Source organism: Equus asinus, chromosome 26 (genome assembly GCF_041296235.1).
Source record: "Equus asinus isolate D_3611 breed Donkey chromosome 26, EquAss-T2T_v2, whole genome shotgun sequence".
Taxonomy (NCBI): domain Eukaryota; kingdom Metazoa; phylum Chordata; class Mammalia; order Perissodactyla; family Equidae; genus Equus; species Equus asinus.
This window is the reverse complement of record NC_091815.1, coordinates 38,272,140-38,287,274: the sequence shown is the minus strand read 5'-3', so window position 1 is coordinate 38,287,274 and position 15,135 is coordinate 38,272,140. Positions and strand designations below refer to the sequence as shown.

Sequence of the window (15,135 nt, the reverse complement as noted above, 5' to 3'; positions counted from 1 at the left end):
GGCCTTTCAGATCAAATTGAGACTCACAAGACCCTACACGCTCTGTCTCCACCTTATGCCAAACCCAAATACAGCATGACACTTGTCCCCGAACATGAGGGTAGAAGATGCAGGGCAGGGTCTAGGAGCCAGCCAATTTTAGTTCCAATTCTGACTATGCTTTTTATAGAACCTCTGTGACCTAAGGTAGGTCTCTTCCCTTTCCTGAGACTCTGGAAATGAAAATTTTCTTTGTTTCTTCTGCCATCTATGCATCAACCTGGGTTCATTGAGAAGTTACCATGCCCGGGCATGAGACTCATTGGTGAAGGTGACTGATTCTTTCCCTGGTTCATGGAACTCTGACTAGTGACAACGGACAATACAAATATTTAGACAATGGATAATTTGACTATAGTCTTGGTAAGTTGCAGAGAAGGAGAATAAGAGAAAGCAGAGAGGCTCAGTAAGAGGTAAACATCTAGAAACCTTGGTGCTGGGGGTTTAGGGGCCTTCTGGAGAAGGAGAGACAAAGACAAGGTAGGGTTAAAACAAGTGTGGTGAAGGGCCAGCATCCTCAATCAGGAAGGGGGTGAACTAGTCTAAGAACTGTGAGTAGTCAGGTAATAGTGCACTCTGCTAACATAGGCTCTTGTGCAACTTGTAAGTATTTTTTGGTTTTATCTTTCAGGCAATGAGAAATGTTTCATTAAAGGAATATATGTATAGACTCCTGTTTTCAGAAGAGCACCTCTCTGTAGGGACTCTTCTGTAGGAGGACTGCATTGATGTAAACAGTGATCAAATTCCATCATTAATCCAACATATAGATGATAACTCAATCAGTATTTTAAGCGGTTTATTAGGATTTATTCTGTACCCCTTACACAAATCCGACAACAAAAATACATCCACAGTTAAGTGGGATGAGACAGGAAGAGTTATTTGTCATTATCATGGTATGGGAAGTTTGGAAGGGAGTCTGCCATGTTCAAATAGACGCAAAGAGCCACCCATGACAAGACACAAGTGTGGTAATTACTCAGGTTGTGTGTGTGTCTGGGGAGGGGAGTTGGTCAACTGGGATGAGTTTGGTTTGTAGGGAGGAGCTGGCTTTACTGAGGCTGGAGTTTAGCTCAGCATGGTCATCAACATCATGGGTTGTCAGGTGGAGATAGTTGAAATTTAACTGAAGGAAGGAGGAGATCTGTGAAAGGGTTTTGTGCAGGGGAGGGTCAGTGACAGATAAGTTTGGGGCCATGAGAATAAGTCGTTTCTTCAGGGAGTGAGGGCCTGGTGTAGGAGGCAGAAAGGAAGTGGATAGGGTGGCACCAACAAGCCATCTTGAGTCTTCAACTGAGCTTGACTGTGGTGATCAACTGGGGTCATAGGAAGATGGGCTTAAAGTGTAGAACCGTGGATTTAGTGATTGTATGTGAGGTGGAAAAGAGTGAAGAATTGAGGGCTCTTCCCCCTCTGCCTTGCTTGAATAGAGGAGCCGAGGGGACTAGTACAGGAAGGATGACCCTAAGAGGAGAAGGAGAATTGAGGAGATGTTTATCTTACTGTCAATTGACTGACAGTGGGAACCACCATCTCCTCCTGACCTGGGTACCTAGTTTTGTTTCTCTCAAACGCTTCCTCTCTCTGGCTTCCTTGTTTCAGTAAGAAGCACTACCTTCTCTTCATCACTCTCCATCAAAAGCTCTGAGTCTTTCTGCCTCTTCATCACCTCTTCTCCACCAAACAATAACTCTTCAACTGATACTGTGGATTCTGTCTCTATGTTCTGGGGAAATGCACTAATTGGGAACAATTCACAGGTTTTTTTTTGTTGTTTTTCCTTTCATCACTTAATGGGCATTTGGGCTGCTGTAACTTTTTGTGTATTGTGAATAGTTCTTCTATGAACACACTTGTAGAAATGTTTGTTTGAATACCTGTTTACAATTCTTTTCCTTTTCTTTTTCATGGTAAGAGCACTTAATATGAGATCTACCCTGCTTATAAATTTTCATGCACAGTACGATATTATTAACTATAGACACATAGCTGGACTCAGATCTCTAGAATTTATAACTCTCGCATAACTGAAACTTACATCTGGAAGGGGAATTTCTATTTCTTTCGGTAATTCTGGTTTTAACTTCATAAGGAACTGCCAAACTGCTTTCCACAGTGGCTGAACTATTTCACACTCCCATCAGCAATGAATGCGGGTTCAGATTTCCCCACATCCTCATCAACACTTGCTAATTGTTTTTCAAATTATGGCCAATCTTGTGGGTGAAAAGTATTATCTCATTGTGGTTTTATTTACATTTCCCTAATTACTAATGAGTTTACCATCTTTCATATGCTTTCTGTCCTTTTATATATCTTTTTTTTTATGGTAGAAATGTCTATTCACACCATTTAAGTATTTTTAGTTGGCTTTTTTTGTTGTTGTTGAATTAAAAGTATTCTTTATATATTGTGGATACTAGATCCTTATTAGATATGATTGGCAATCTTTTTCCCAATTTTATAAGTTGTCATTTACACTCTTGATTGTGCTTTTTAATGGTCCTACATTTTAAATTTTGATGAAGTTGAATTCATGTATATTTTTTCTGATTGTCCTTTTAGTGTCATATCTAAAAAACTATTGTCAAATCCAAGTTTATGAAGATTTACTCTATGTTTTTCTGTAAGAGTTTTACATAACTCTTATATTCATTCTTATTTTTTTTGTTTTGGTGAGGAAGATTGGCCCTGAGGTAGCATCTGTTGCCAATCTTCCTCTTCCTGCTTGAGGAAGACTGTCACTGAGCCAATACATTTGCCAATCTTCCTCTGTTTTGCATGTTGGATGCCGCCACAGCATGGCTTGATGAGTGGTGCGTAGGTCTGTGCCCAGGATCCAAACCCTCAAACCCCGGGCCACTGAAGCGGAGCACACAAACTTAACCACTACACCACCAGGCCAGCCCCTATATTGTTTTATTTTGAGATGATTTTGGCATATGTTGTGTGTACGGATCCAGCTTTCTTCTTTTGCACGTGGACATCCAGTTTTACCGACACAATCTGTTGAAGAGACTATTCTTTCCCCATTGAGTGGCTTTGGCATTATTGTCAAAAATAAACTGGACATATGCATGGGTTTATATCTTGTTCTTCCATTTTTTTCCATGCAGCTATGTGTCTGTCCTCATGCCAACACTGCACTCTTTTGATTACTGGGGTTTGTACTAAGTTTGAAATCAGGAAGTGTGAGTTCTCCAATTTTGCTTTTCTTTTTCAAGATGTTTTGGCTCTTGTGGGTCTTTTGCAATGATCTCAAATTAGACAAATGACTTTTTCACTTCTGCAGAAAAAGTCCACTGGGATTTTGGAAAGGGACTGAATCAGTTCTGTTTATTGTCTTGGAGAGTATTGCCATCTTTACAGCATTGAGTCTTCCAAGTCATGATGCTAGAATGTCTTTCCATTGATTTAGGTCTTTCCAATTTCCTTCAGCAGATTAAAAAAAAAAACACTACAGGGTATAAGTGTTGCACTTATTTTGATAAAGTCATTCACAGGCATATTTTATTTTGGATGTTCATATGAGCTGAATTGTGTCACCTACAATGATACGTTGAAGTCCTCAGTGCCAGGACCTGTGAATGAGACCTTTTTGGAAATAGGGCATTTGCAGACCACGTAATCAAGTTAAGGTAAGAACCTAATGATTAAGATGGGACCTAATCTTTTTTGCCCTTATAAGAAACAGATAGTGGGCACATCAGGAGAAAGTCATTGAAGACAGGGATACATGAGGAGATGTCAGCCATGTGAAGATGAAGGGAGAGATTGGAGTCATGCTGTCACAAATCTAGGAGTGCCTGTAGCCAACAAGAATTAAGAAGAGGCAAGGAAGGAATTTTCCCTAGAGCCTGAATAGTGAGCATGGGCTTGCTGACATCTTGATTTTGGACTTCTAATCTCCAGAGTTGTAAGATAATAAATTTATTTTCACCCACCTGGTTTATGGTGATGTTATGACAGTGCTAGGAAAGTAGGAGGAGGTGGAAATGTATATAGTGTTTGCGAGACTGGGCTCTGGTATCTGGCAGCCTGACCTCATTCCTGAGCTTTCCACACTTTGGCTCTGTGACTCTGAACATGCTGCTGGATCTCTGAACCTCTACTTTCTCATCATGTAAGTGAAAACAAGATTCATAATTTTGTCATGAGGTTTCTTTGAGGACCAAATTTTTTATTGCATTGAAAATTCACAAAACTGCATGCCATCTTGTTACCTGAAGGATATTGAATATCATTATAGAGACATTTCTATGGGGATACCATGAGACTTGGCAGCACCATGATCCATGTCTTGCCCCTACAGTATGGGGAGGGGGCCAGGTACAAATGGGCTCCATGTGGGGACACAGGCCTGTGTCCAGCTTCAGGACAGAAGCAGACAGTGGAGTGGGCTATGGAGGACTTTGACCTGTCACAACCACTTCCAGGGGCACTTTCTGTTGGGAGCATTTTCAATGCCTGTTGTCATTGTGCACATGCAGTGATCTTGGACTGCTGTGTTGTTCTGGGATATCATGGTGACTGGTTCTCCTGGAGCTCAGAGTGTCCCTTTTCTCTAGGCATGGATTGTCAGATACTCATTGCTGGGAAAACAAAGCTAGAAAATCTGGGATCCTAGTGAAGGGAGAGCCCTGGAGGAAATGGGGGACTCTCACCACGAGGCCCCACTTTTTTCTCTTCCCCAGAAGGAAAGTCTAAGAGAAGGAACTACTATCTGTTGGGTATCAGTTATTTCAGGGCCTATCAATGGAGTTTTCTTCTGTTGGAATCCTTTCTATCACTCGAATATCATCTCCACTTTAAAGAAGACAACACAAAGGCTTAGGGACATTTTGTCTGCTCTTCAAGGTCAAGCCTCCAGTAAATTTCCATGTGGGAATGGAATCCAGATCACCCTGACCCCAGAGGCTGGCATGCACTGCACACAGCTGCTGCCTTGAAATTACACAGACTGGGGATTAGACAAAAATCAGGACCTTGAAGCTGGGAGTGATGGTTCTACCAAGTACTCAGGATAACTGATATTACCCCTTTTCTCTTTTCATTTCACCTGAGTGAGCTGGAATTTTGGCCTTGTTATTTCACTGAAACTGCCACAACATTGAAGTAGAAATGATCATTATACAGAAAATACAGGGAAAGTTAGGTGCATTTGGGGGCAATCAGAGTGACACTCAAGGTGTCCTATTGGCTTGAACTGTTTTGTAAAAGTCAATTCTGTGTATCACTTCCCAACTCTACTTCAGGGACCTCACATTGGCACCATGAGGTTGGACATGAAGGGAGTTTATACACCAGATAAATCGAGAAATGCCTTGAATAAGTGTTTTTAACAATGGATTTTTCGGGGGCAGTAAAGAACCATGCTATCACTTCAGACAGTAATGTCTTTATTCCAAGTGATGATATTTTTTAAGAAACTGCACAGGTATCGTCCGATGAAAAGTGAATGGCTTGTGGAGTCCAGAGAGGGTGTTAGGGAATCATTTGGATTTATCTCTTTCAGGCTGGATCTTTGTTATGCCAATTTATTGATTTATGAAGATAGCTTGCATGCTCTGAATGAGGAGATGAAGACTCTTTAACATACATCAAGGTATGTGGCAATTAGGAATTAAGAAGAATGTATTACTTGAAAATATACAAGAGCATGAAAGTGTAAGGAGGTGTGCACTGATATCTGCCATATGGGATATATGCTGATTTCACAGAAAGAGGGAAAGATAGGAGCCAATCAAGATAACTCAACAGTGGTTAGAAGGAAGATGACACAGTTTAATGTTAGAAGAGTCCAGACATGGTCTCTGCACATAAACAATGCTTCCTCCAGTTCACAATAATCTGCAGACAGGTCACTCAGCATATGCCCCAGATGCTTTTCCAAAACCTGCTGGGCACACAAGATTTATTTCCAAGGCTCTACCATTCTGAGAAGTGCTTTGTTCTCTCTTGTATTTATCTCCTGGCTGCATCTTGGGGTGTTGTCAGGCTGTGTCGAGCCTGAAATAGTAGAATCCCAAGGACCAGTAGGATCAAGCCAGCCACGCCCATCCGGATGAGATTCTCCACTGTGTAATCTTGGGGTTGTGATGCTAGGAATTACAGACAGAAAAGACACAGTGGTCACGTCAGAGAAAAATCAGCCCAGGATCCCTAGATGTCCACCCATGGTCCTTCCTCCCTTTAACAGGACATGGCCATCTGCACCAGCTCCATAACTGAGAATTTCTCCTGCTCACCACTCTTGGAGTCTGATTTGTTTTGTGATGAGCCGATGGTGTCAGCTGCTTCTGAGAATCCTAAAAATTAGGGGATGGATGAGGAGTTAATGTTACTCAAACCTTTCCTCTGGGCTCTGTGTTCTCATAATTCCCTCTGTTCCTCATGACATAACTGTTCTACAGACCCTTAATAAACACTTTCTCTGCTGTGGAAGGATTCCCTCTGTTCTCATTGGATTCTTTCATTCTCCCTTTGTTTTTTGAATTTAGACTTTGCTTCTGAGTCACTTTGGAACAGAGTTTGGGTGTGCCCCAAGGGCTCAGAATTGTTGAGAAAAATGATCTCCCGGTACAGAAATAGTTGAGTTCTTGTATGCTGTCTGTTCATTCTGGGATGTAGACCACATAACCCAACTTTCTCAGATATGAGAGCTTCTATTTATTCAACAACTGAAGACTGAGTATCCATGAATGAGAGATTGGTCATATATACGTGAGAGAAGAGAGAAAATTCAACCCATACAGCCATACAGCATAGGTTGGGTTAATTACAAGAAATAAATTATGTAATAAGGAAGCAGGTCTATTTTACAGAGTTTCACAAAGAGGGTCACACTTTGAGATGACATGTAAGCTGATTCCTGAATAGGAGATGGGGCCTGAGATGAGCCATGTGAAGAACAAGACTAGGTTCATCATGAGCTGCAGGAAGACCAGGTCCCTGGAAAGATCTCAGTCTGTTCTTTAATAAGGAATAAAGTAGTGTCTGCGGTAAATAGGGAGGGTCCAGAGGAGAATGAGAAGCTGAGGTTTGGGTGCTTGGCACATTCAAGACAGGCTCTAAATGACAGGAACAATGAGGAAGGTTCCATAACCATCATTGTCATCAGTAGCAGCAGCATTGTCATTCTCTCTCTTTCTTTCTGAAAGAACTCTAGAAGTTCCATAAGATTTCAAGGAAAGAAGACTAGTCATTCAATTTTATATTTGAACTTTTTATGCTAAAATGCTGGGTTAGAAAGTGAGTTGCAAGAATGTGTGAATTTCTCATCTTCTTTGATATTAAAATCATGTATGGTTAATTGCACTCAATAAACACTAAATGAAAGAAAAGAAGGATAACATCTGCCCTCTCCATTTCAAATATCCAAGCCCGAGAAAGTCCACATTTCTTGTCTTCAAAGCCTTAAGGAATAGGACAATCAGAGGTATTGTAAAATTGGGTGAGCACAAAAAAATAGGCAACACTGCAAATCTCCTTTAACAAGTTTTAACATAAAAAAAGAAAAAAACAAATTACACATCAATTCTAATTATACAGTCCTATGTGAAAATTCTAAATATGCTTATATAAGTCAGAAGATCTTATTTATAAATTAATAAAGCAGTGGAACAAATCTCAAGCTGAACGTAGGTAATTTTATGAAAAAAACTTCAAAATGCATTTGAAATCATTAACAAACATCCCCTTAATCATCTTTTATAAGAAAACTTTATATTAATGAAAAGTTAATCTCCATAATCAATGTACAAATTTACCCTAATCCCAAAGGAAATAGACATAGAGTTGCCTATTTTTAAGTCATGAATCTTAATAACTTAAATTTGTAAATTTATACATTCGAGTATTGCTATAAAAGTTCTGAGAGAAAGAGCAATAATAGAGAAGTGTGCACAGAAAATGCAGAGTAGACATAAACTGCTCACAGACATGCTGTGTGGTGATCCCATAAGTGAACCCAGTGAGCCATGCACTGTCCTTCCTTAGTCTCAGGTGTGCAGAGTGGCATGGAGGCCTCCAGGTGAGCACAGGAGGGCTTTGTAGAGTGGTACCCATGGGTGGAGATGCTTCTCTATTAGGAGAGTGTCTGGGATGGGCTCTACCCACACCCACAGCAGATCCCACCTTGGCCCAAACAGCCTCCTTTCCTGTTCTGAAGGAACTCCTGGATCCTCTACAGGTGTGGGTGAGGGTCTCCATCTAAGGATCTCTCAGAAATGATAAAAAGGAGCAGCCAAGTGAATGTCCATCTGTTCTCTCTCCAACTCTCCTAGCCTGTCCTCCACCAGCCCAGCAGCTTCCCTGAGTCCCAGGTCAGGCCTGGACACAAAATTCTGTAAATCTGCCCCTCTCCTTCAACTCCATACATCCTCCAAAACTAGTCAGGGACCTGGGAACCAGGTGATCTGACAAGGGGAGGTGGCTTTTAGTAGAAAATTCCACATTTTTTATGTGGGACGAGGAAGTTTGAGATGCTACATCAATGGGGATTCCAAATCTTTGCAGTCTCCACAATACTGTGGCTTCCTCTTGCTAAGCTGAGGCTTCAGGCCTGATGGATAAAAATCACATGCACCGGCGCCCTGTCTCCCTCAGCTTTTCAATCCTGACAAGGTCAGAGTTACTGGGAGAAGCAGGACAGGCCCAGGGAGGGTTGCACCAGGAGCAGGTCTGTGATGAGCAAACTCCCAGATGCCCCAGAAGGTCATAAATTAAAAGGCCTCTGGAGGTCATGGCCACTGCCCCTGATTCAGACGGGGAAAGGCTTTCTCAGAAGTTCAACCTCCCATGAGAGCTGAGCCCACAAAGACTCAGCCCCACCTCCCAGGGGTTCCTCTCACCCCAACTCCTAAAATGAGCACCTTCCTGGGATCTCCTTCTGCTCCTGACTCTTGGTGTGTAGTGATGCTGTGTTTCTGAGATGGAGACACCAAAAAGTCAGTGGGTGGAGGCTTCTGTCTTATAACTTCGGTCTAATCTCACTTCCTCTTAGGTTCTCTGAGTCTCATCCCATCTCTCTCCCTTCCTCAGCCCTGTCTGAGACTGCAGGGATGGGTGTCCCAGGGGTGGGAGGTTCCAACCTATTTTCACCTTCTCATGGACTGGACCGTCATCTGTTCAACTTCCCTTGTATTGTAATTATTCCATCATGTCCCAGACTTTCCTGTAGATGGGGTCCAGAGATGACATCCTGACCTTAGAGAGGACAGGGATAGGGGTTCCCCAACTGAGACCAGGGGCTCTGGGACCAGAGACCTGTCCAAAATCACCACCTCTGGGAGTGCTGAGACTTCCTTAGCAGATCTCACCCCAGATATCACAAACCAAGAATGGGGGATGTGAGGGAGGGCTGGCATTCTCACCATGTCAGCCTGGCTACCCCCCACAGGCTGGGCCACAACATCTCCCTCTGCTATGACCGCCCCACCCATCATCTGTCCAGCCTCAGAGACCCTGGGGCCCTGTGGTCCCTCCAGCATCTCTGCCTGACTCCCAGCCTCCCTGGGGCACAAGCCTATCCTTGAGTATCTGAGTTGGCATTAGATCCTCAGAGAGAATCTCAGAACCGCCCTGGGTGGTCTGTGCTCCCTCTGAGAAAAGACATTTCAGTTACTCACCAGTTGTGGAAACAGAACCTGTTGGTGCGGGGCTGGGGTTCCCAGCAGGTCCTGCAATTGAGGACATGAAAGGAGTGAGGGCCTGGGGCTGACCCTGGAATCCCGACCTCAATCATACTCTTCTCCTACTTCTGTCCTGTGCCACCACCAGGAGCCCCCTTCTACCCACCTGGCACCTTCTAGACCCCAGGTGAGAGGGAAGGGGTTGGGCAGGGGTAGGAGGGCCTCTGAGGGGCGGATCCCCTCCATCAGAGACCCACTGCACCTATCCCAGCCCAGACATCTCCTGAGGACAGGGCCCCAAATAGATTGTGGGAACAGAGGGCACAGGGCTGAGGAGCCTCACCTGAGACCAGGAGCTCCAGGGGATTGCTGGGATGTGACCACACATGGGGGTAGTTCTTGTAACAGCCATAGCATCTGAATGTCCACCTGTGACTGGGGGTCACAGGGCCAACAGGAAACAGAGCCTGGAAATGCTGATTGCAGTGTCGCTGTGAATCCAGGATCCAGGAGGGCTTGAGGTCTCCTTCCTTAGTGAGAATGAACCTGTCAAATTCCAGTCGTGAGGCACACTGAAGGGTCATATTCCTTCCTGAGGCCACCACAGGGTTCGGCAGGACTGAGAGGGTGGGTTTGCTGTAGACTCCTAGGAGAGGTGTATGCAGAGTGTTAAATGGGGCTCACACCTCCCCATATCCCCCAGGGCTAGGCTGTGAGAGGGGAGACATCCTGGAGAGAAGACCCCCTTCTTAACAGCAGAGCCTGTGGCTGGGATCTCTGAAGATCTTTTCACCTGTCACCACCATCTCCAGGGGGTCGCTGTGCTCTGACCATTCTGTGAGACTCTGATAATAGTGATATTGTCCTACATATAGATCTGTCATGCGTAGGATGGAGAAATTTGTCTTGTCCCCAGGCCCCCATGGGTTCTCTCTACTCCAGGACAATGGACGTCCACCTTTATCCAGACGGTACTCCTGGGCCTCCAGGTTCCCCTGACACCAGATGGTCACAGGCCTCCCCCAGGGGATCACAGAGCCTGGCTCAGCCCAGATGGTGGGTTTTGGGAGGGTTCCTGGAAGGAAATCAGAAGCTGTGTCATAGATATTCTCCACCTTCAATTCCCCAGCTTTCAGCTCCAAGACCCTCCCAGACATCCCCCATCCCTCAGCCAAAAACTGCTGTTCTCCATCCCCAGCTGCCAGGTTGGCCTCTTGTCCCCAGTGAGGAGGTGGGACCTGGGACATCTGGGGACACACTCACCTGCCTGAACAGGGATCCTCTGGCCCACACAGAGCCCTAGAAGAGAGTTCCCTGTGAGAGATTTGTACCCAAATCCTGAGCAGAATCCCTCCTCCCCATGAGCCTGCTGAGTCCTGGGGTCTCCTGACAGACCTGGGCCAGGCTGTGGGGTTGGGCCTCTTCCAGACTAGGGCTTTCCTTCCCCCTCCTCAAATCTCACCAAAGCAGAGAAGGGCTATGATGGTGAGGGTCATACCATCTCCTCCCTCTGGCCCGAGCTGTGGAGATGGAGGAGACCACAGTGCCTGGGAGAACAGATAGACACGCAGGGTGTGGTAACTCGAAGGCTGGTCCTTCTTGTCATGGTTGTTACATCAGCAGCCCCTCAGGAAGGGGAACTGCCCCTCCCCTGGCTCTCATTTACAGTTTGGAGCAGCAAATAGAGGCAGAGCCACCACTTCCAGGTGAGGGTGACTCAGGGTAAGTCCTTCCCTTTCAGAGTGCCACCCATGAGGTCTCCTTCACCACTCAGCTCAACCATCAGCACATTGCTGTAGGGTCCTCACTGTGGACAGTGGTCATCCAGACCCTGGAGATGCTTCAGGGAAGATGCAGATTCCTGCTGCACTTCAGAGCTCAGATCATCAGACACACACGCTCAACATCTAATTGAACAGTTCAGGTTGAGATCATTGTGACAATGAGCACAAAGGAGAAATACAGTGAAATAACGGAAGGAAACAACAGTCTTCTCCTGGCCCTGGAGTGTAGGCTTTCTCTCTATCACAGCCCCCTTCACAGACTTCTCTTTCTTTTTTTTTTTGCAATAGTGTCCACTTCCATCTCTCTGGGAACAAACCTCTGAGTCATTCCTGCCTCCTCAGAGCCCTTAGTTCTCTAGGGCAGAGCACTCCTCCTCATCGTGGGTCCTGTCTTCAGCTTTAGGGATCAATAAGTGAGTAGTGCTCTGATTTGGAGGACAAAGCTGTTTCTTAGTCTTATATACCCCTGTCATCCACTGCCCAAGTGACCTTGATAATTAATGTCCAATCTCTGAGCCTCAGATTCCTTGTCTTGTCTGCAGCATGTTGTCATGAACCCCACTCCTCAGAGTGGCTGTGGGGTCAGTGGTCCCACGTTGTGGGAGGGATAAATCATTGTTAATTCCCAGATCTGATTAAGATGTGTAGGGTTTGAAACATGAGAGGATCATTGTGTCAGACTCCACACTCAGGTTGGATGATTGATGTGTCCACTCAAGAGCCCCTAACCATTCCTAGCAATGAGAAATGCTGTTTATAATGTTTGTGAAATATGTAGTCACACTCAATTGAAGAAAAAGAGAAAAGAAAATTCCAAAACAGAGAGGAAACAAAAACAAAAACAAAAATAAAAATACCAAAGCTGAGTGGCCACAGGTGCCTGGGACCATCAAGAGGTCATTAGATTGGAGGTTTTCACGACTGTGTGGACAGGAGAGGGACCCCAGGTCATCACAGGCAGGGAAGGAAGCAGAGTTCAAGGTGAAAGTTGGGAGCTGAAGTCTAGTGCCCCATGTTTGAAGGCAGGCACTGGAATATCTCTGCCCACAGACCTGGGGCCATGGTCAGCATGGAGCTACACCCTGTGTGTGTTTATGAAACAGATTCAATTCAGTATAGTCTCACCTGGGCATCTGACCATGTGTGAGTGTGGAGCTCACGGTGGAGCCAATTCTGCCGGCACATTCCTAGTCATATGCTGAATTTGGGAGAGTAGACGCCATGGGGCAGGGTGGCTGCACTAATCCACTCTTTTCAGCCCTGAATGTCAGGACAGCCCTGGGAGAAACTCTATATGGAAAATCAGGTGTGTGGGAGGTGAGCATCCATGTGGAATGGACATCAAAAAGAAACCCTAGCAGTGATGAAGAGTGCAATGAAAGACAGTCTACAGAGTCACTAATGAGGGCTGTCATATCCAAAGAAATAGAATACTAAAATATACAACACTCGTTTTAATATGAGTTTGTTTAAATATCTGAAAAAGTAAAGGAGGAAATTGAGTTCTTGAAACAACAACAGAGGTTATACTAAAGAAGAATATAGATTTTAGAAATGAATTTGGCAAATACTTAGGGGTAAAAAAGCTAATAACTTTCATTTAACACACTCAAAATATTATTTTCATAAAGGAGGTGGAACAACTGAAGACCCAATCATAAAACTGGAATACCAGATTGAGGGAAATTTGTAGCAGGCAACACAGAAAAATTGGAATTAGACAATTAAGATGCATGGGAATAAAAAGAGAAGGACAATGCATGTTGAGTTTCAGGAGGAAGACAGTGAGAATGGCGTCAGCAGCAGTCCTAGAGGCAAACGGTGGGCATTTTGTAAGGATGCGGAAGATGTAAGTGCTCGGGTGCCTGAGTATAGAAATGAAATCTGAGTCTTGATGGATCGCGGCAAAATGAAAGAAATTGATGGAGGAAAACAGTTCAAAAAGTGGCAAGGGACATGGGAAAAGTACATTCCCAAGGAATCGTGAGTGAGGAATTCCATACTAACCCAAATTGTTATTAAGGGACAAAGGTAAAAGGATGAGAAGGGGAGAAATTCGTAAGCGCGAGGAGGCTTGGGACATATCCCACCTGTTTGGCTTCATGTCTCACATGTTAAACCTCCCACATCAGGCTTCATCTTCATGAAGGATGAGGAGAGCATTTGGGGGTAGATCTTTAACCATCAGATGTATTTTCTCCTCCATGAAGTTGGATCATATCCTCTACTTAAAAAAGAATGTGCTTTCAAGTCTCGATTAAAAGAAAGAGTGAAAAATAAGGCGTTTCAAGATATACAAAGTTCTACACATTTTGCTGTTTTCATGCTCACTAAAGCAAAACTAGAATATGAAATTAAGCCAAGAGAACTAAACAGAGAAAGTTAGATGCAAAAGTGAGAAAAAGATGGGAAAAGAAATCAACATTGGAGAACTATATTTGTATATACAAGCACATATACATTTGTATTTAAGGAAGCTGAAACAAAATATTTGGAGTGTTTCTGTGTTTTTGTAGGCATGTGTGGGTGTGTATGAGAGAGAGATTTTGAAAGAAAGTAAGTACTAAGAGTTTGGCTATTGTGTAATGTTCCTTTATTATCTAAAGGAGATAGTGAATAAAAACTTGTCAAAATTATTAATGTAAATACCAATATTAACAATGATAATAACTATCTAATATTAGAAATGTAATGTATAACCTCCAAACAAATTGATGTAATTATATAAGACAAATAAATCATGATCAAATGAAAAGTGGTCTGGAAAGTTGAAACAAAAATAGGAACATGCAGACTATCTTAATCCAGAATGAGCCCACACTTAAATATGGTGGTATTAATTTAAAATTATTCCTTTCTTACCAAATATTAAAAGATTAATTGGCTAACTCGAGGGTTAGATTAATTATGCCCACTGGAAAAAAAAACAGATATATATAACAATAAAATCTCACCTGAAACAAAGTCATTAAAATTATTTTAAATCAATAAAGAATTGTTATTATTATTGAATAAAAATAGTGGATAGCTACAAATATCCAACAAAATTGAACACAAAACAAAAAGGTTTTCGTAAGGAAAAATTATTTTATCTTTTTAAGTAGTGTATTTACTTTGAGGATATAGCACTCGTAAAGGACATTCATCTAATCAATCTTCATGAAATACATAAAGCAGAAGTAAATATGTAATTGGTGATTCAAAAAGACTTTATGAGATAGAGTAAGGAGATGAAAAGAACTCTTTTATAAGAGTAAATTTCATACTTAAAAGCCTGATCTAGTGTGTATAAATATTACAAAGCTTTGTATTATCCATGTTATAAATATATGCATAAAATGACTTGTGATATATATGTAAAAAACAAGTAAAGAAATAAAATATGAGGCCACGTAGTTAGAAACAAGGAGAGAATGCATATATTTTAGGCCCATACTATACCTAAAATATTAAGCATTTATTAGCCAAAAAAGCAAACATCTCCATTTCTTTTCATATTTCTAGCTTATGAATTATATTCCCTGAGTAGGCTGCAATTTAATTAGTAATCAACAAAAATAAGGTATTATAAAAACATCTAATACTTTATGAAATTAGTAAAATAGTCAAACATCAAATATTTGTTTAAATTTATGACATTAAGAAAAAGAGATGATGAAATTACAACATATCAAACC

The 15,135-nt window shown here is 42.8% G+C and overlaps 1 protein-coding gene across 5 annotated transcripts; it reads right to left on the bottom strand.

Annotated features, from left to right (window-relative positions):
* Positions 1 to 5,805: 5,805 nt before the first annotated feature.
* Positions 5,806 to 13,527, bottom strand: LOC106840896 (leukocyte immunoglobulin-like receptor subfamily A member 5). 5 transcript variants are annotated; one of them, XM_014856591.3, is made up of 7 exons: positions 11,137 to 13,523; positions 10,938 to 10,973; positions 10,468 to 10,749; positions 10,018 to 10,320; positions 9,672 to 9,722; positions 6,291 to 6,350; positions 5,806 to 6,143 (listed from the first exon to the last, which is right to left on the bottom strand). In XM_014856591.3, exons 1-7 carry the CDS (start codon positions 11,168 to 11,170, stop codon positions 6,007 to 6,009), a joined length of 903 nt encoding a protein of 300 aa, XP_014712077.3. In that variant the 5' UTR covers positions 11,171 to 13,523; the 3' UTR covers positions 5,806 to 6,006. The 5 variants fall into 5 exon arrangements, with proteins under 5 accessions (XP_014712077.3, XP_070355388.1, XP_014712078.3 ...); XM_070499287.1 differs by having other exon boundaries at positions 10,633 to 10,749; positions 11,137 to 13,521; XM_014856592.3 differs by lacking the exon at positions 10,938 to 10,973 and having other exon boundaries at positions 11,137 to 13,527.
* Positions 13,528 to 15,135: the final 1,608 nt, after the last annotated feature.